The sequence below is a fragment of the Podarcis raffonei genome, chromosome 13 (genome assembly GCF_027172205.1).
Source record: "Podarcis raffonei isolate rPodRaf1 chromosome 13, rPodRaf1.pri, whole genome shotgun sequence".
Classification (NCBI taxonomy): domain Eukaryota; kingdom Metazoa; phylum Chordata; class Lepidosauria; order Squamata; family Lacertidae; genus Podarcis; species Podarcis raffonei.
Window position 1 is genome coordinate 24,589,390 of NC_070614.1, and position 21,543 is coordinate 24,610,932.

Consider the following 21,543-nt stretch of genomic DNA (forward strand, 5'->3'; position numbering starts at 1 on the left):
TGTTGCGCCAGCTTTTGCTGCCTTTGGATTCGTAGCAGTACAACCTTAGGCTGTTCCAAAGAAGGAGGAGCCCTGGAAAACAGACCAAAGCATGCTCTAGTAGCCAAAACACTTTAACAAATTGCTCAGTTCTTGATGCTCAAAAGTGCTGGAAACCCATAATTTGTTGTACTGGTGCCCATAATTTGTTGCCTGAGGCAAGTCTCAGTCTCTCTCTCTCTCTCTCTCTCTCTCTCTCTCTCTCTCTTTTCTCTCTCTCTCATATGGTAGGGCCAGTTCTGCTAATGGCCCTGCATGCCAATTCCATACTAAAACATGAACCGATTGTGTGTCTCCTCTTGTTTTCTCCTCTGTTGTCTGCTTTAGGGGACACTCAATTTTGGTGGGATCCGTGTGGGCAATGGCCCAACTGAAGAAGATGCAGAGATAATACAGCACGACCAGCTCTCAACCCATTCGGAGGAGGGGGAGGAGGTAAGACCTCCCGTTCTTTCTTTGTACAACAAACTTTCATTTGGGAGATGTTACAAGAAGGGGTGGACCTTTTATGACTCTCCTTACATATATTACTAGATCAGACCAGGCCTGTATCCATTTACCCTCTCTTGCAGCTGACATTTACTCAAACTAGCCAAAGCAGATTGCTTGGAAACTGTGTTGCCCCAGTAACTGTTTTTCTTAAGACTAGGGAAGCTCAATTTGACACTTGGGAACACTTCCTGTAGTGTCTTTGTTCTGGCACTTGGAAAAACCTGTGGGCAGCCCCCTTCAAAAGGTGGTTGTAATAAGCTGAGGCTATGTCTTAAGTTCTCAATAGTTTGTGGTGGACGGGGGGGTCCCTTTCAAGGCGGGTAGTAAAGACTTCAGGTCAGATTTGAGGGTCTGTTACAATCTCCTCGCTTCCCCATGGGAAACCTCTGAATGGGCTGCATCACTGCTGCCCTTGTTTCAAAGAGAACTGAACAAGGGATCTTCCATTCAGTTTGCTTGTCTGCATGGGAGAAGGTCTTCCGATTTTTCCAGGCAGACCACTATGTCTCAGAGTGGTGGGAGGTGCATCTTAGCTGTGCAGGCTCTTGTTATCCGCTGTTTGAAGAGGGCATCCTTGTACGCTACCTTTGTGTACAAGGCAATCTTACTGAGATGGCTTAGACCCCTGAAACATTAATAAAAACTCAAGCATACAGGATCTCTAGTTATAGTTGGTGATGTGGCAGTTCAAAATGTAAGCCAGTTGAGCAGTGTAATGGGTCTTGTCCTGTCCTGAGGGCTGCTGTCCTAACAGAGGTTTTAGCCTTCATATAAAATGAGCATTCTCAGGGTTCCTTGCTGGAAAGCAGTTTTAAGTTCTGAGAATAGGCATTGCCATTGGTGCAAATGTATGAACCTGCCATATCTTGAATCAGACTGTTCCACCTAGCCTTAGTGCTGTCTACTTTTGATTGACAGTGTCTCTCCAGAGTGTTAGGAAGTCTTTCCTAGCTCTACTTCCTGAGATCCTTTGGAGAATCCCTTAGAGATGCCAGGGATTAAATGCGGGTCCTTAATGCATGCAGAGTGTGTGCTCTTAACTTTGAGCTTTGACACACACACCCCTACAATGCTTGGTACACTACAAGCTTTCAGAGTTTTTCACAACTGGTACACAAGAAGCACTGTAAAACTAGACTAATATCCCTCAAATTGTGGTGATAGGGCTGAAACTGAGAGCGGATGGTTTGGCAAATCAGTCTTGGCCTTCTCTCCCTTGGGGAGAAGTCACAGTTGTTACCAATGCAAAATGAAGTGGAATGCAGCAACAGCAATGATAGAGCACAGTTGCATTTTAGGATATTGCACTGAAAGAGGATATGCTCTTGTGTTATCAAATGATGCATGACCAAACCAAATATTCCCTTGTGTTTTCAAGCCTGCCGTGGAGGAGGTGGTAAGCCTGTAGCCAGTTTCTCTGTCTGTCTTTATCCAGATCATTGCTCCCATCACTGTAAACCATTTTGTAGAATTAGGCATATTTGCATCTGTGACTTGAAATTCTTTCTTCATCTTTTCATAGCATCTCATTTTGTGATGCCTCCTTCTTGTAATCAGAGGTCAATAATACCCATTTCCATAGAAAACAGCTTCATATTCATTTAAAAACAAAAGACATGTTTGTTTGAACAGCTGCATGTGCTTAATGGGGACCCACTGCCTTACCTTTGTGGTGTGGGTTGCATATTCGTCACTGTTATGTGCACAACCTGTGCACCTCAATAATTTGTAGAACAGAATCCCAAAAGTAGCAGAAGCCTTTGGAACGGGACGTGGACATGTTTGTACCTTTATTTTAAAATGCCAACTTCCTCCATCCCCTGAACTCCAGCGTGCCCCTTAATTGCCAAATTTCCAGTATCCCTGGGGCCTGCTCTCCTGGGTCTTTTGTTTATTCCCATGGCCGTTTCCTGAAAATTCTGGCAAGACTTTACAACAGGATCACTCATTGGACAGTTCATGCAACAGCTCACTGAGAGAGATGACTACAGACATGCTGAGGTTAGTTTTGTTACAGTTGCTGGGAGGGAAAACCCACCCCACCTGGCATTGACCTATGGTTGAGCTAAGCTGAACCATGGTTAGCACAAACACGAGTGTGCAGGTTCCAGAAGAGGATATCACAGTCACTTTGCTTCTGCTCCCATCCTCTTGTTACTGCAGGTTTGGCCTGAGTGTCATCAGAGTCTGGACTTGTGGTTCGTGCCATTCTAACAAGCCACAAGCTATCATCAAGGTTTGTTGGTTTTACAGCTTGTGGTTTTTCTAGAGAAGACAAACCACGAGCCTGGGTTCAGACGACACACTGAGCCAAACTGTGGCTTAGCTCACAGCAGTGCAGAGAAGGTGCAAAATGATGGTGATCTCCTCTCCAGCTGCGTTCTCCCCAAGTTGGTTTATTGTTCTGTGCAAATTGAGCCAATCAGTTGATAAACATTCAGATTAGGAGTGACAGATGCCAGTCTTCAGGTGGGGTGTTAATGTTCACTAGCCACCTACTCAAAGTCAACAGGTCTGGACACAATCCACCAGTAAAAGGGGGAGTTAGTGGATTGGGATTCCAGCATATTTGCTCCTTGCTTTGACTTCTTTATGAATGACCTGTCACTTCATCTAGCTTTTGTGGAGAGCCACCTCCCTGGCAGCCAACAGTAGCAGAAGTTAAAAATATACATTTTATCTTTGTGCGTCTGCCAAGAGAAAATGCAGCAACCTCCACATCACCGTCAGTTGATAAGAGGCTCTAATAATGGATATCAATGCAGTGATGGGAAATGCTGGATGGGCCCAGAAGGTTCTGCATAGGAAAAGAACAACGCTTGAATTGCCCCCATTGCCTTTGTACAATAACCATGGAAATGCTGAGCAGTACAGTCCTGAGGGGTCTGTTGCCAGGCTGCAAAAGTACGGAATTTAACTTAGTAAGCAGTGCATCGAAAGAACTGGAATATTGCTTATAATTTTAATGTTGGTTTATCCATCTACTGCTGCTGCAGCCATCCTTTCAATCACCTGCCGGCTCTTACAGCATTGTGCTTTGTTGCTTGTCCTTCAAATACATGTTGGAGATTGGCAGGGCACAGTGTCCTGCAGTTCTGATGGAGTGCAGAATGAGGCTTTGGGCACAAAATTCAGCCGCCTGAAAAAGTCAGCTTTCACTTGCACTCCTCTTCTCCCCCCGCCCCCTAACACATTTCTAGCCCTCTTCACTGTGACGGTATGCCTGAACGTTTATGGGCAAATGCCTACTGAAATGTCAGAAGCCGGGGTGGGGGGTGGAATGCAGCTGAACAAACTGCCCTGCTTATTGCAGGTGGAGATTCATTGCCTGCTACCATTTCTTGTTGTCCTGCCCTGCCTGCCCCCCCCCCCCAGCATGACTAGCAAAAAACCCCAGGATCAGTTATATAATTATAGTGGGGACGGGGGTGGGAACCCATCAGACTCAATTATGCCAAAAGGAGGCCAAGCAAATTTTGATCATTTTGATGTAGAGCATGTGCATCCCTGGAGTCTAGTAATTTCATAGCTTGCTTGGCACACTCTCATCAGGGCAGCTTTTGCTAAGAATTTTTGTTTCTTGGTTCCAAAGCTTGAGGCCTAAATGTTAACAAGTAGCTTGCCTTCCTCAGTCTGAAATGTTTGCTGTGCTGGATACTGGAGGGGAATGAGAGAGCGCTCAGTTCACCTTTATCTTGGAACAGTTTTGGAACTTGGCAGCTTTAGCTGGGTGTAGTCCGTTTGATTGCTAGAAGACTCCAGAGATTCTGAGATGTGGCAGACAAAAATACTAAGATGGGATTTTTCACAACTTTGATTTTGCAACACTTAATCTCTCTCTGGTCACTTCTCCTCCTAGTTGTTATTCAAACCTTCGCCACAGTGACTTAAGCAGCATTTCCTAAGAGGATTTGGGGACGGTGGGGGGATGACAGGGTGGCAAGCAAGAGGGGACAGCAGGCTTAACCAAATCTCAGCAGAGGCAAGCAAGGTCCTGTTTGGCACCCAGTTTTGTAATGGAAATGTGAGCCTCTCCTGATTGTATGCCGACATTAGTTGTTCCTAATTAACTCCAGTTCCCTCGCAGTCTATCACTTCTGGATTCCAAGGCCGCTTGAGTGCCTATTAATGCCAGACAAATAAGGATTCTGCCATAGACACATGGATAGAGTGACTCCTGCTGTCTGTGCCTGATCCAGCTACCAAATCTTAGCTTTCAGTTTACCACCAAGAAGGGCAGGGCTGAGGAACATTCAAGTTGAGTCTTAGATCTGAACAAGCCATTGAACACTTGTACATTTTAATGGCGCTGAGTGTCCTGCAGTTTTGAGTTGTGTTGAGCAAGTGATCCTCCCAATTCTTGGTGAACAGAGAGGGAAATAGTCCGGCCAGCGTTCTAGCTGTGAGCTTTGAGTGCCCTTGCAATAGAGTTAGTTGCTGTTGCTGCTACTACTGCTGTTCCTGCTTTCTAGCTGTCTAGTCGTTGCTGCACACTCTGCCCACCGCTCAGACCCGGCTTTATTACTTCCTCTTGCAGTTTGACTTTGGGGACACTGCTGTTCACCAGGCCATCCATACCATCGAATATTGCCTGGGCTGCATCTCCAACACAGCGTCATACCTTCGCCTCTGGGCGCTTAGCCTGGCGCATGCACGTGAGTAGCTTCACCATGGCTGGCTCTTTTGAGTCCAGGGATGAGGAAGGGGAAATCTGAGCTGTGAGAATAGGGGGAAAGTGTCACAAGCCCTTTTTCCTGTGGTAGTAGCCAATGACTTTTGTGTACTCTCATTCCAGGTCGTATCATGTAGAGAGGGCTAGAAGACTATGTAGCAGTCTCCTCTCTGCCCAGTATCTTTCTTTGCCCACCCAAAATTCTTATTGAAATCTTCTGAATTCTCTGAAGGGGAGCATTGGGTAGCTTGTGAGAATGAGTTCGAAATGTCCACAGAGTGCAGAATTTGGACCCTAAGCAGGAGGAGGCGTTGCTTTTTCTTAAAAGGAAAATTGGTCTGGGGTGTGATTTAGGAGCACAGCTCACTTTGGGAACTCATCCAGCTTCCGAAATCTCACTTTTATTAGAGCAGTGGGCACTGCCCTCCAAAGAGGAGCAGCTAGAGTGAAGGCAGGCATGCAATCCCCTCTCCTCCAGAACTGTGGCCCTTGCTGATTGGTGATCATTCTTCCTGTCTTTCTCATCACAGAGCTTTCTGAGGTCCTCTGGTCCATGGTGATGCGTGTGGGGCTCAGCGCAAAGAGCTTGGCTGGTGGGTTCGGCATGTTCTTCGTGTTTGCTGCCTTTGCCACCCTGACAGTGGCCATCTTGCTGATCATGGAGGGCCTCTCTGCTTTCCTGCATGCCCTCCGCTTGCACTGGTAAGTGTCGTCTGGTACAGCTCTGCACTGCAAACAAACAAAAGCACAGTGGGTACAAAGTTTGCATCATGTTTGATCTCTGTCATTTCTACTTAAAGTATCTCAAGAAGCATGGCTGGGAAGTGCTCCTGCCTGAACCCTGGGAGAGCTGCTGGCAGTCAGAGTAGACCTTGCTGGGCCAGATGAACTCAGGTTTAGGCTGGAGAGAGGACAGCTTTATTTGTTCAGGTCTAGTCAAGCTAATATCCATATTTCTCAGATGCATGGTTATTTGTTCTGATTGTGCTTTTTCCTTGGCAAGCATCAGATTACTTTCTGGGGGCTTTTCTAAGTTCAAAGGGGGTGTCCCTGCTGCATTTTAACTACTTGCAGGATAGACCTGCAAGTCCTCAAATGCACAATATCTAGTGCATATATAATGAATGAATGAATTTTATTATTTCGGTCACAGACCAGTTCCAGCCCACATACAATATCAAGGAAGTCATAAAACACGATAGGGATACATTTGAATTTACAATTAGGTATAACAGGGACAATACAGATATAGCAACAGTTTAAAAATATATAAATTAAAACTTAGTCACTGACATATAACCTAAAATTATCATTTAAAACCTTAATCATTATGATAGCGCAGCTTGTTCCCTAAGTTTTATGGCAATCACACAAGTGCATATAGACTAGATTGAGGCTGGGGTTAGCTGTGCTGCCGACATCATCAACTTAAAGAGTGGTCAATGTGCACTGCGAAGCATGAATGAGTGAGAGAGTTCTTTACCTGCAGATAGGTTCAATTGGGGGTTGAAACTGGCTGGTCTCAAACCAAATCTGAAGGAGTCCCTTTTTGGTCAACTAACAAGCAAGGCCCTTGCATAAACCTAGCCAGCACTTTGGATCCCAGGAGCTGCCCATACAAAACTGCTGTAGTTTGCAAAAAGGATGGCATGCAAAGTCTTCCATGCTGTTTCCTAAGATCATAGGCATAGCACTACTGGATCAGAACTAAGATCCATTTGCAGGCACATTCAAACAGCTAGAATAGTTTTAAGGACAGTACAGTAGACAAAACTGAAGACGGCCGTTCATCTTGTTTTGTTCTTTAAACCCAAGCAGATATCTTTACATCCAGCTGGAAAAGCTTGTCAGAACAAAAATGTCTTCAATTGTTTCTGGAAAGAACAACTAATGGGTGCCTGGTATATCTCAACATTATAAAAAGAATATTCACTATCTATACACCATGATTTCATAAACCACCCTGTCCCTTTTTCTAAACTAAAAATTCCCAATTCTTGCAGAAAGTGCTTCAGCCTCTAGAATCATTTTGCTGTAGAAGCAGAATAGTGTAAACTTAAATGATTGGACACATATAGTAAGTTTGTATGCCGTTGATGAATGATGATGATGACCATGTTGTGTCAACACTTCCATGTGCAGTAACAGTTTTCTTACATTTTAGAGCTGTAGGCTCCCTCCAGAATCCAGCTTGATTTTTCCTAACCCAGCTTTAACTCCTGCTCTCGGTCAGGCCTGGGTTGTGACGTTTGTTTTCATGACCCTACTTCAAGTTTCAGTGGCTGGTTTGACTGGGCTCCATTCCTTGTCAGGAAAGCCCATCTTAGCAGAACAATAGCAGCTGCACCCCAAGCAATCATGACATCAGCTGTTATCTTGATCTTGTGCTAGGGGCCAGGTATTGCTGTCCTGGCCCAGCCTTTTATTCTCTGTGCCAAGTTCAAAACAAATAAGCTTCCAGCAGGGGCCAGCTGTGTCTGGAGATAGGAGCGGTTGAGTCATTCGGCTGTAGGGCAGGAGTTGCTGTCAGTATCTGGGTGTGTACAGGAATCCCCACTGCTGATTTAAGTGACTCTTAACTGAAAACTTTGAGGAGAAAGCCAGAGAGATGGCTTTGGAGTTCTTTCAAGGTGCTGTTTTTTGTCAGTACAGAGCAAGTGGCTGGAGTGTGTGTTTGGGTGGGGGTGGGGGTGGAGGAGAGGTTCCCTGTTGCATCAGTTGATCATAATTTGGATAGCCGGTGATTAGCTGCAGCCAAACCATTCTCAGCAAGGTTTTCGCAAAGGGTGAAAAATTGCACATAGGTTATTTAGAGGTGCAAAATAATGAACCTTCTGCTCCCCAAATATAAATACCTTTCCAGATTGCAAAATCCACATCCATTGGGGGTAACGACTGCATTAGAAAATTACTATGAGCTGTTTTCGATCTGTTGTGCATGTGCGTTTTTTTAAAAAGGCAGATGGCAAAGTTCTTTAAGGGGGGCAATAAACTGGGGAGTTTGACTGCTGAGGTGACTAAATTCAGTGCTAAGATGTGGAACTTGCAGCTCCTGCATCTCTTCTCTTTAGCAGTGGAATCTGCAAGGTGGTGATGCACACATTTGGAAGGTAGAATGGAGGGAGGAGACTTGGCAGATTTTGTTGGCCTCAGCAAATGGTCTTTATACTGAGTCAGACCATTGGTTCATCCAGCCCAGTTCTTCCACTGGCACCAACCTTCCCAAGCTCCCATGTCGAGCTCTGTTAACCTGGAACCCATCTGATTTGGTGATGCCAAGGATTGCACCTTGAACCATCTGCATGCAAACGATTTGCTTTACCGCAGAGCCTTGTTGCTTCCTCTTAGAATTCAAAAGCTGAGGGTGTGTCACCCTTCGCTGGAGAGGAAGAACAGTGAATCTTCTTTCCTGCTGGAAAAAATGCTTTCTATCTCTCCTTCCTCAGCCCGGCCACTCCCGGCTGGGATGGGTTTATCTCGTAACTTTTCAGGCAGCAGTACATTCCAAGCAGATGGTTCCCTTGGCTGAAAAACAAATAGTTTTGCAAAGCGGGGGCTTCCTTATCTCCGCGGCTGTGTGGGAAGCAAGTGTGTATTTCGCTGCCAGTGCCATTGGCTGATCACGCTCTACCCCCTTAGCTGCACAAAGGGCCCTTTTGACATTTAGTTTGCAGCCAAATGCATGTTGGGGTTCATTGTCTTGCCACCTGAGACCTTAGGAGGGCTGAGATGGAGGGCAGGATGGAGATGTGCTCCGGGGATTGATGCACATCTGGAATGGGAGTTTCCCTACACCTTGGGCGTAAAATTAATGGAATGGAAAAGAGAGCGATGGCAATGCAGTCCTCTTCTCTCTGCTTTTCTGTGTCTTAATAACTGGCATGCAGTAGAACCCTTCAGCCTTAGGGAACTGAGTTCCAAAAAAGATAACCGAGGCCAGGAAAACAGAATGAAAGTTATCCAGTTGGCCGGCGCTGCACGATGCACAGGAGGCGAGACTTGTTCCAGTTGGAGAGGGCGAGATCTTTGGCTAAAAGCAAGGAACCACCTTAGCTCCAGATGGCTGGGCCAGGAGGTGGGGGGGGAGGAGGCTCAGGTAATTAGGTGCCAATGGGGAGCTACACATTCCGTGGCTGGAAGGAGCGGAATGTTTTCCGTTGAGGGAGGATGTTCTGTGGAACTTTGTCTGTCTCCATGTGTATACACTTAATTTGATACAGGCCTTAGTAGAATCTGAGCTGAACTCGGAAGGGGAGAGGGATTGTGTTCCTCTGCTCCTGCAATCTTCAAAGAAGGGAGGGGACCTTCAAGTATGTGTGCTCTTGTCTAGCAGTAGGATACTATCACCAGCTCCTCTCTTGAAATCATGCAAGGCTTTCTGGGGTTGCAATCTTTTGACTCGGTGCTACCCATCTCCTCCTCTTGCCCGGGGGGGGGGGGAGTGGGACTTTGTTCCTGACCACCTGCAATTTCTCCGCCCACCATCTAATCCTGCAAATGGGAGCCCCTTCCAACCGCTTTCCACGCCTCTACATGGGGCATGTGGAAGATAATGTTTCCAGACACTGTGTTCCCTGGACCCAACGGCTGGCAATTCATAAAGTTCCTGGGCTGAATTGCTGCGTGTCCATTGGAGAACAGTGAAACTGAGACCGAGGAGCTCCCCCACCCCACCCCTTTGGATGTGAACCACAAATTTCTTGCCTGCCTCTTGATCACGCAATGCCTGTCGCCAGAGACATGAGTCTTGAAACTTGCTAACTTCTTTTTAAAAAGGCTTGAAATATGGCCGCCCCTCCCTCCCGCTGGACCCATGTCCCTGCCAATTAGTGAAACAAGTGGAGAGGAGCACAGCGCGCAGCTGTTTCCAGTCTGTAAGTGCAGCTGGCACACCCTGGATATGCTGGGAATGCTTGGCGGTCTGGCAGCGCAACTGGTATTCTCAGTCAGGGGGGAGCTGTTCGCCGTCCAAGCGACGTGGGCATGCTGGCGGGGGCAAAGAGAGCGGAGGTGGTGGGTTGTTGCAATCCTCTGCCCTTTCGCTCTGCAATGGTTTTCCCTTCTTAGCTTATCAGAGGCTGCATTTTGCTTGCATCTGGGATATATCGCTTCAGGCTACGGGTGGGCGGCTCACGTGATTAAGCGCTCCTTCTTAACATGCACAAATCTCTGCACGTAGAAAGGTGGTGTATCAGGAAGAAGAGCTCTAGCATAACCTTTGCCCTGATGCACTAGTCTTCTGTGTGCAGGGATTTTGCTCGTGTGGGTTTGGCAGGCGAATCGTGAAATTGGAGATTTTGCAAAGGGAGAGAAGGCCAGTTCATATTGGTAGCTGACAAATTCCATCTGTGCCTTTTGCCTTTTGAGAGAAGGTGTTGCATTTGCTTGCAAAGGTGTATGAGAGTTTGCTTGATCCATTATGCCTTCTCACTGCCCCTGAGTTAAATGAAGTTTCTCTGTGTTCTCTGGTGTATTTGGGTTTGCAAGATGGATGTTAGTCTTTAAAAAGAATCCTGCACTTGAAACATTCCACCCTAGAGGAGCAGCGGCAGCAAATCAACTCGTACTCCGTTTTTCTCTGTATCTGGCAGATGAAGGGGATGGAAAATGTTTCTCACCACAGAGCCAAGAGAAGAGCACGGGGTTTGTTTTCTTAATGAATCATGGGGTTTTTCTTTCCATGTTTGGTGCCTGTTTATGATTGGGCAGCCTTCCAGTACCATTCCCTTTACATTTTGAGTTCATTAGTGGAAACGGCAAAACAGCAAAAGAAACAAACCGATCCTGGAATGCAGGCCTCCGTTCCTTTCTCTGGTGGCACCCTGAAGTTGGTGATGGAAGAAGAGGGGCTCCAGACTGCTCTGGTTCAAATAAAAGATGTCTCGCTTGCCATGGTTTAGATGGGCATTTAGAATAGTTTTTGGAGTACAGCTGAGGTGAGCTACACAGATCTGAAACGAACTGTGATCTTGCTTTTTGTATGGGATTTCAGTACTGAGTCTTTAGCTTTTTTCCAAAATGGAAGATTTTTGTTCCACTTTGTGAAATGTATCAAAGCCTAATCAACTTGAATAGTTGATTCCCTTTTCTTTTTGAGGGGAACCTCATAGGTTAGGAAGACATGATAACAGTGACCCTGACTTGACTGAGTGAACCTAAGACTTTGGATTGATGTCTAGGTAGTGACCTTCCACAAAGTCACCACTGGGAGAATGTGACATACTTGCAAAGTTCTCTGGTGCAGATACAACCCTGAAGGCCTTGCAAGAACTGGGAGGGGGGAACCCGGGTACCTATGCCATGTTGTGCTACACCCCTGTGGTTTATTTGAAAAAGGCCTTGGGAGACCTCAGTTCAAACCCCTCTCGTCCATGATGCGTTAGGATCAGTGACTATATTTCAGCCTAGCCTGCCTCACAGTGGATGGCGAGGATAAAATATGATAACCTCCATGTATTGCCCTGAACAATTTGGAGGAAGGTGGAATACAAATACGGTATACACCGCATGAAGCACTCTCTCTCGCTCTCTGTGTATGTGTGTTAGAATCTTGGCTGGTTCTGAGGTGGGTGTCTAACTGGTCACCCCTGGGAATTTCAGGAAAATCATCATCTGTGGGAGGTTGCAGAATGCTCTTTGGAATTCTGAACCATCAAATCATCCTGACCTCAGAGATGAGGAATAGGATTCTGCATCGCTGACAGTCCAGGATTCTAAAGAGCCTGTTCTTGCAGGGGTTGTCACTCACAATTCTTCTGGGGTATACCCATGGAAGCTGCTTCGGTGCCTGGTTTCCTGTTGTGATGCTAAACCAGATGCAGAGGAGAGAGTCTAAAGTAGTGCTGTGTTGGGCATTCAGTCCAGGTGTGCCCCTTGCCCTGAGCCTCCTAGACACATGGTTTAGCAGAGATAGACATAACCACAATAATTGTGTTTTTCCTCCATTGTCAGAGGTAGTGCGCCCCCGAATGCCCGCTTCTTGGACTCACGAGTGCATAGAGTGCTGTTGCACTCTATGTCCTGCTTTGGGGCTTTTTTAGGTCCTGCTTTGGGGCTCCGCATGGGAATGGGGTTAACCACTGTGAGAACAGGGGGCTGGACTAGATGGGCCTTTAGCCGGATCCACTTTAAGGACACATCCCAGGCACCCAGAAGTGCTTGAGAGAGGTGTGGAGCAGGGCCAGCGAGAGTCCAGAGGGATGGATAGAGGGGCCTGTATTCAGCCACCAGACCTGAGGTTCCCTATTCCTACGTTTGGGCATAGAGTGCTGTTATCGCTTGCATGCCTGAGTCCTTGCACTGATACCCACTCACATTTGCTGCAATTTGAACCTTGTGCAAAGGCAACCGGGAGGGGGCTATGGGTTTAAACTTGGACAGGCAATTGGGATATCTGAAACGGTACATTGCAGTAGTAAAACATGAATGCCATAGAAAGGATAAGGTCACTGCCACTTTTGAATCTCGAAATTCTTCGACATGCCTCCTGAGCTGATGGTTGTTTGCTTCTTGTGCTCCTTTTTTTGTTTCTCACTAGGGTGGAATTTCAGAACAAGTTCTACATGGGCGCCGGGTTCAAGTTCCTCCCTTTCTCATTTGACAACATCCGTGATGGGAGATTTGATGAATGATCCTCTTGAAGCCAGTTGGATGGATGTGTGGCAGTAAACCTTGGCTCCCTCCTGCATGTGTTTGTGTTTGCCTGTGTGTGATAAATCTGAAGTTGTATAGCTCTCCTGTTGTGTAGTCGAGCTGCTAGTGTGACAATATCTTGCTTTTCTCATGAGAACCCCACTCAAAAGAGAAAGGGAATAATAGGAAAAACATAAGAATCATAAGAAAATATTGCTTCTTTAATCACCTTGGCAGGTCCTGGGGTGGGGCAGTGTCCTTCAAGTTGCACAGACGGAGACTACCGTGGAGGAGCACATCCTAACCATCTGCAGCCTGTTAATAACAAGCATGTTAGCTGCTCAGTTTGGTACCAGAAAGTGAATTTCAGTTCAAGAACACACAGGACTAGAAACTTGTATAAGCGTCTTCTGGCAAATTGTCTTGCCAGAGGGGGCATTATTCCTCAGTCCAACCACACACACTTATCTCTCCTGACCTCTAGAGACCTCTACTTGCAACAAGTCCCAGATTTGCCCTGTGCAAAAGTTGTATTCCAGCTTTATGCCTATCCAGCGATTTGCTGGGGGCAGATTTTCCTCTTTTACTGGCACTTTTGCTCTGCCATACCCTCAGTTAAATTGCCGTCATAAAATTGCTTAAAAGGCAACACACATGACAGGCAAGAGAGCTCCCACCCCACCTGCGCCTGCCACACGTCCTAGCTTGACCTCTGAGCAGAGCATTGGCTGCTATTCCCTCCCCCTCTCATTGCTCTTGCTCTACTGCTTGTAAGCTACATTTTGTCCCCTCTTCTCTGCCTCGCCCCTCTGTGTGTGGGCGTAATCCTCTAGGAAACTCTGACTGAAAGCAAAGGATTCTTTGGGAAAGGTGACCCCCCACATGGCATTACAACTGGATGTTTTTGGAATTGTCCTTCCCTGGACAAGAGCAGGCCGGCGAGGGAGGGAGGGAGTTTGCTTGCCTGCCCCATTGCAGAGCCGACTTGTGCCTGGCTCTGCAGGATTAGTTAATAAGGAAACTTTGACTCACCCTGCCTGCAACTCTGAATGGCTTGTTTTGTTCCAAGGAAACTGAGGGACTTTCACCTCCAGGAAGCTCCTATGTAACCCTGACATTACTAGATGGAAAGAAGAAGCAGGGTGGGGAAACCTGCACACCCCGATTACTACTGAGCATTTGTAGACGCCATCCACAGCAGCCCTTGTGTATTTTAGGGTGGGCTTCCCTAGGAAAATAGGAATCTCCCAAGGGCGGGCAGCATCTGCCTTCCCTTTGCCATAGGAAAGAGGCTGGGCTTTCTGTGCCTCTGTATGCTGAGTATTTATATGATTCGTGTGTATTTGTGTGACTTAAGCACGCACTGTTCTAGAAGTGTCTCAGTATGAGGCCACCTGTGTCGCACACTAAAGGCAAGAGCACTGGAACTGGTGTGGCAACTTTATGGGCAGGTGCTAATCCCTTATTTGCTCTTGAGTAGAGACTCTGAAGTATCAGGTGCTGCCATGTGTATGTGTGAAATAGAGAGCAACCGGTCATTGTGTTTACTGTTGCTGTTTTGGACAAGTGAAGTATTCCCTCCCCCGCTGGTCCTCATCAGTCAATCACTGTGTCTATTAAACTAGTTCATCTCATCTCCTGTGTGTCCTGGTCTTCTTTGACTGTGCCTGGAGTGGGGAGGATTAACGGAAGGGGGTTGGCTGGGCTGTGTCAACTAATAAATATTGCACCCATGCAGTCTAAAAACTGAATTCTGGGGTTGGTATGAATGATGCAGATGGGATTGCCTCTCATAATTTGCAGGGTGTATTCCACATTTCTGCCACTTTGCATGCTTCCGGTTGTGTTGCCGATGGGAGAGGCAAAGTCCTGCCTACAGCCAGCGACTGCGTGGGCAAGCTTTTTCAGCCTCCCCTTTGGCTTGTGGAACTCCCAACAAATATTTGCAGCTACAAGAGCCGAAAACTTCCTTTAAAAAAAAAGTAGTGGAGGGGAACACCCTCTAATTTCCAAAAAGTTGAATGTTTGCTCAATACCACATGGTTTCCAAGGAATCCCAGAATCCACACAGCTGGGCTTGCTGTCTCCTGTGGGTGGTCTTTCAGGTAGGCCTAAGACCACAGAAAAGGCTCTACATCCTGTTTTATACCAGAGAAACTCCAGAGCTTGCTGCCTTCTCCGTGATGCAGGTGGAAGATATGCCCTTGCCCTCCCATTGGCATAACTGGGTTTAGGGTAATTCCTCAACAGCACAAGCTTCCTTGGAGAAGTGAAGGAAGCAAGTTATTATTTGTCTCACAGCTGCTGCAAAACTTGTGCTGATACTTGAAATGTCCATTACCTTTTACATTGCAGCCAGCGCTATAAACCACCCTTGACAGCTGTGTCGTGTCAGCTTCTTGTGGGGAAGTTTTCCCTTCTGTGTTTTGCAGTGCATGGCTATAGTTGCTCCAGAATGGCTCACTTCTTCCCTAAAATTGCACACAGCCTGCAAAGGGTGGTATGTTTAGTGTCTTTACAGCACAATCCTAACCATGCTCACTCAGAATTCAGGGCAGGGAACTTCCAGTTGTCAATGGATCCATCCTTATTATGAGAAGAAACATTAAGTGGGCTGGGGGAGGGGTGGAGCAGCGTGTGCTATCCTTTTCTCTCTGCAAAAGTTCTGCAGTGCTTCACAAATGCCTTCTGGATCTGTTACACAGTGCCTGGGGAGAAGAGCCACATGGGATATGAGAGGAGCGGGTTGATGGTGTTGGCACAGACCTATGTTCCTTCCAGGCAAACAAAACTCCCTTGTGCATTGAAAACCAGCACATCTGGGAAAGGTTTTTGCCTAGCCTCTTCCAAGCTTGCCAGACATGCACATGGTTCTTATTTTTCAGTGCAAATGATGTTGCAGTTCAGTTACAATGGTTCATACTGTTTGTAATAGCTGCAAATGAGCTGCAGCAAACCTCAGGTTTGCATGCTCCTCCTTCCCTTATGTGACTTCTGCCACCATTAAATTTGCATGTTCTTTTAAGGTACCAGGGGACTCTCTGGCCTCTGTGAAAAACCATGGACACCGATGGTCCTAAATAAATAAAAGATGAGCAAGATGCTTTGCGGATAAGATCTCAAGTTACACATGTGCATGCTGGGATTTAAAGAGTGATTGAGAGACACTCCCTTGCGGTGGGGGGGGGAGGTGGAGAAAGGGCACTGATTGGAAGTCATAGAATGCAAATCCCTTCTAAGGCTGGTGATGAACCAGCTTTGTCACTATAAGGAAAGTGAGAGATTAATGCTTGAAAATGCATCACATCAGAACATCTCTGAATGCCTAACCACAGTGAATGTGCACTTCTGCTTTTTGCAACAGAAAGAGGAAGCAAGGTTTCTGTGAAAGTTTGAACTCTTAGCACTTTTTAGAGAAGAAAGTCACAGCTGGGGGCAGTGGATATAAATATCTGGGTGACAGCTGGCACAATCAGAGAGTGTAGGTGAGAAGGGATATGAGACATGATGGTTGAATGCTTGGGCATTTTTGGTGAGAGCTGGAAAAGACTGAGCCAGACTTTTCTTGGTTTCCCTTTCCTCCCTAGTGGGTTCCACACACTGTCATCCCACCCACCCCCAAATTTATCTGGTCGTCAGACTTGACCCATGCTCTTTTGGAATAGAGGTACTGTGCAACTTCCTTTGGTCAAAGGCTCTGTGAGTTTGCTGTATACCCCGCTTTTTTCTGTGTTCCTTTAAAGACAGGATGGTGGAGCCTGCAACCCTTCAAATATTCCTGGACTTCAAGTCCCATAATCCCTGACTATTACCTGTGCTGGCTGGGGCTGATGGGAGTTAGGAGTCCGGCAACACCTGGAGGGCCACAGCTTCCTCATTTCTGCATTTAACATTGAATTGCCATGTCTCTTCACCCTCCCCTCCACTGCTCATGATCCTGGTGCTTCACTGTCTCTGCTGGTAAGTCAAAGCAACAACACTTTATTTCCTTTCTCCCCTGGCAACGTTTGCAGTCAGAGTGAAGAGCACTCCAGTTACTTGCTGTAAATTTGGAGCAAATTCTGAGAAGAAATAATTGTATGGTAGCTGCACCTTGATCCTGTGATTGGAGAAACTGCCTGTGGCGCTATTCTGATGAAACTGCAGGTGACTGGCGTTGCATTTGAAGCCAGGTACCAGACTGGGGGTTCTGGTCCAAGCAACAATGTACAGACAAGTGTGTTGAATAGGCATCTCTGTGTAATCATTGAAGTTGAATATCACAACATATTTGGGGCTTGTGCAAACTTTCATATGCCTTCTTCCCAAACAATGCCTTGCTGGTTATGAAGAATTGCTGTTTCCTTCTGCCCTGCATAGGAAATACCAGCAGGAATAAAGGGACTCTGGGAAATGTTTCAACACTCCTTCTCATTGGCTCCAGCAAATCTGACAGCATCAGGTCACCCTGATAGATATAGAAAAGCTGGGACAAACATCCTCATGCACGATTTGCAACTTAGCCTACTTTCTCTTCTCTTCTCCCCCTGCCCTGCCCCAAGTTGATAAGAGGTTTGCAGCCAATATTTTTGATACCACCCTACCTTGAATTCTGGGCTCTGGTAAAGTGTATCAGTTTCCCCACATGACATTGTAACTGGGTCCAGAATACAATTAAACCCAATAGGCCTGATATTTATTCCGAAGGAAACATGTTGAATCTTGTACCATAGGATCATGAAGTGATGCTTTTTCTCACCAAGTTTATTATTTTTAAAAAAGTGGCTCCAGCTGTGAGTTTTTTAGTGTATCGGCTCAAAGTTTGAATTAAGAATTGGGAAGTTCACTGTTCAAATGTCACCTCTGCCATCAAGTAACTAGGTATCCTTGAGCAAATAAGTATATTTACATATCATCTTTCCTCCAAGGACCTCAAAGCGACATACATACCCTTTTCCTTTATCCTTACAACAAGCCTATGAAGTAGGTTAGCCTGCGAGGTAGTGACTGGCCCCAGGTTATCTTGACCTAGTGAGCAACTATTATCTCAGCCTCCCGCTTAGCACCTCCTATACAAAGATACTAAAACTGACCTGCGTTGCACTGTCTAAATCCCCAGTATCATTCTTACAAATTGGACTTTCGGCAAAAGGTTGGCAGTGTGGAGCATTCCTGTTCAGGATTCAATCAAGCTCACTATCCTCCCCACCCCCCCAGGATACTCCATTCCATCTCCCTCTTCTCCAGCAATCCATCAACATTTTGTGCCAACTGAAAGTCTCAGTCCTCATTGGACTGTGTTTAGGGTTTTACTTTTAATATTTTTGTATATTCAAATATAAATAACCATAATGATTTTTTAAAATCAGTATATTACAATCACTACGGTGTTTTTTTTTCAAGTTTTCACCCTCTTATGATTTTTTTTTAAACTTCTGCAAACTTTGTGGTTCCCTTAAGCCAGCTGTGACACCCCCCCCCCCCCGTGTGTGTGTGTGTGTGTGTGTATGGATGGTGCTGTTTTGCCTACCTCAGTATCAGCACTTGGGAGAATGAGTTTGCTGGCCTGGCTTGTAGTCTGTAAGTGTAAAGACTGCAGCCTGTAACAGTAAGCCCTGGGACTGGAGAGTAGCAGGGAAGCACATTCTGGATCTGGCCATTGGCCAGGGGGTCTAGCTCCTTGGTGACGCTGCACCCTCTGCTTCCCAGGAATAAACATAAAGGCAAGGGAGAGGCTAACCTTGTCCCATCCATTGGCCAAAGAAGCAGCAGCTGTAGAAAACTCACCCAGAAAAAACACAAGTGCCTACTGAAGAAGTAAGGGGGAAAGAGCACTCTGCTTTCATCCATTAGCAACAGGAAAAAGAGCCACCAGCATGAAACAATCAACCTAGCTCACCAATTTGTCTTGACCTTAAAGAGTTGCAGTCCCTCCAAGCTGGTTGGATTATTATTATTTTTAAAACGAGGCATGTATTCTGCAACATGGCATTGATGCAGTAATAGTGCATTGTGGTAGATTTAGACCGGACAGTCCGCACATCCTTCTGTTTTGTTAGTTGGTCTGGGGTGCTTTCCCAGTGTTGCTGTATTATTGCCGGTTTGAAGGGGACTATAGAGCACCAAAAGTGGGTCAAAAAATAAACCAGGAAATTTGTGGTATACAAAAATCACAGGGTGTCACCAAGGCGTTACAGGGGCATGCACTGCTTTGAAACAAAGCAGTGTGTCAGCTCCAAAAAGGTTTGTCTGTACAAACAGTACTGAAAGTGGGACCATGAATAACTTGCCCTGATACCATCATGAGCATGAATAATAATGCACCATGAAAACTGGCCTTTGGCACCTGAGATGTCTGTTTTTAGGGCCTGCCCTATTCCTGTGATTGTAATCGGTTTGTACTGTTTGCTATTTTATATTGTTGTAACCTGCCCTGGAACCTGCTAGTGAAGGGTGGGTAATAAATTTGCTGGTTATAAAAAGGATATCTGGAGGGGGCCTTGATGGCTCCTCTGCCTTTCCCCTCCAGATCCCTTTCCTTGTCCGTGTAGTCTTTTTTTGTTTGCATGCCTGATGGTAGGGTCTGTACCTCTCTCTTTTTAACTGATGCGAGCTGTTACGGGAGATGATAATTGTCTGAAAAGCTGGATAAAAACACAGTACATTCATAAATAACACTGATAGAATGTAAGACTGCCACCTGACCATTAGGTCCAGTCGTGGCCGACTGTGGGGTGGCGGCACTCATCTCGCTTTATTAGCCGAGGGAGCCGGCGTACAGCTTCTGGGTCATGTGGCCAGCATGACTAAGCCGCTTCTGGCGAACCAGAGCAGCGCACGGAAACGCTGTTTACCTTCCTGCCGGAGCGGTACCTATTTATCTACTTGCAGTTTGATGTGCTTTTGAACTGCTAGGTTGGCAGGAGCTGGGACAAAGCAACAGGAGCTCACCCCATCGTGGGGATTTGAACCGCCGACCTTCTGATCGGCAAGTCCTAGGCTCTGTGTGGTTTAACCCACAGCACCACCTGCGTCCCTGAATACAGGATATACATCACACTAACCTCCAAACCATCCTAAATATCTTCCAGATATGCTCTGGTATCTTCCAGAATGGATTGCTGCAATGGGCTCTATGCGGGGCTGCCCTTGATGACAATTCAGGAACTTCGACTGGTCCAAATTGCAGCAGTCAGATTACTGGCAAGGGTTCTGTTTGGATCTCACATCCCCCCTGTTTTAAAACAGCTGTGCTGGCCAGCACGACCACGGAGAAGACCTCCAAAAAGAAGCAGCAGCTAATTGGCCTATACCCAACCCAGGTGGAGCAATACCTGCACCTTCGGAACCAGAGGAGAAAGAAGATACACCGCTCTAGGTGTAGCAGAATAGTTCAGGATGTCTCTGCGGCTACTCAGTTGGAATATAAATGGCGGAAATTCCCCGGAGAAAAGAAGGAGGTTATTTCACATATTGAAGAAAGAACAATTGGACATTATTTGCCTACAAGAAACCCATGTGACCAGGCTCCACAGGAAGGTTTTGGTAAATAAAAGATTAGGCCAAGAATTTATTTCGTCTGACAAAGTAAAGAAAAGAGGAGTGGTGATCTATGCTAAGGAGAGCCTGATACCTAAATTTCTATTTAAGGATGAACAAGGAAGAATTTTGGCAATTGAAATTCAAACCCAAGGAGAAAAAATATTGATATTAGGAATTTATGCCCCAAATGACGGGAAATCAGAATTTTTCAAGAAGCTGCATGAGACGTTGCTGGACTATCTGGACTATGCTAACATCATAATGATGGGAGATATGAATGGAGTGGTGTCTACACATATGGATAAGTCTTACAACCAAAACTTAACATCTGATGGCAGACTGCCCAAAACTTTTTTCGAACTGACTGACAATCTGGATTTGATCGACATATGGAGGACAAAGAACCCCCTAGGTAAAGAAGGAACTTTTTTCTCTGAGGCCCACCTGTCTTGGTCAAGGATCGACCAAATCTGGACCTCCAGGGGGCTGGCACCCAAGACTAAAAAGGTGGAAATCTGCCCAAAAACATGCTCCGACCACAACGCCTTGAAAATAGAACTTAGATTAACTCAACCCGGTTCCTTCAGATGGAGAATGAATGACACACTACTAAGAGATCAAGAGATTGTGAAAAAGGCCCAAAAAACATTAAAGGACTATTTTGAGATAAATCTGAATACTACAGTTGAAAAAAGAACGATCTGGGACGCAAGTAAAGCTGTTATGAGAGGGTTTCTGATACAACAGAATTCAATCAAGAAAAAACTCTGGAATGGAAAGAAGGACAAAATATTGGAGAAAATACACCAAGGAGAAAAAAAACTGAGAACCAAACCAAAGTCCAAGGAGGTGCTGAGAGAAATTAAATTCCACCAAGCAGAATACTCAAAATTGATCAATCAGGAGATTGAATGGAAAATAAAACAGATGAAGCAAAGATCTTTTGAATCAGCAAATAAATGTGGAAAGCTGCTAGCTTGGCAGCTGAAAAAAAGACAAAAGCTAAACACGATAACAAATCTAGAGATTGATGGAAGGACCGTACAGAAACCAGAAGAAATTAGGAGGTGCTTCCACAGATACTTCAAAGAACTGTATGCACAGGGGCCCCAGAAAGAATCAGAGATAGATCAATTTTTAAAGATAAATGGACTATCAAAAATAACTCAAGATAAAAGATCAATCTT

The 21,543-nt window shown here is 45.9% G+C and overlaps 1 protein-coding gene across 10 annotated transcripts in view; it reads left to right on the top strand.

The window, feature by feature from the left end:
* Positions 1-14,469, top strand: part of ATP6V0A1 (ATPase H+ transporting V0 subunit a1) — a 49,247-nt gene extending 34,778 nt beyond the window's left edge. For 7 of the 10 annotated variants that reach the window (XM_053363399.1, XM_053363398.1, XM_053363405.1 and 4 more), the window contains 5 exons: positions 367-474; positions 1,910-1,927; positions 5,069-5,186; positions 5,734-5,905; positions 12,741-14,469. In XM_053363399.1, the coding sequence (XP_053219374.1) occupies positions 367-474; positions 1,910-1,927; positions 5,069-5,186; positions 5,734-5,905; positions 12,741-12,834 (510 nt within the window). In that variant the 3' untranslated portion in view covers positions 12,835-14,469. The remainder of the gene's footprint in view (positions 1-366; positions 475-1,909; positions 1,928-5,068; positions 5,187-5,733; positions 5,906-12,740) is intronic. The other 3 variants (XM_053363402.1, XM_053363407.1, XM_053363409.1) reach the window with 1 other exon arrangement.
* The last annotated feature ends 7,074 nt before the right edge of the window (positions 14,470-21,543 follow it).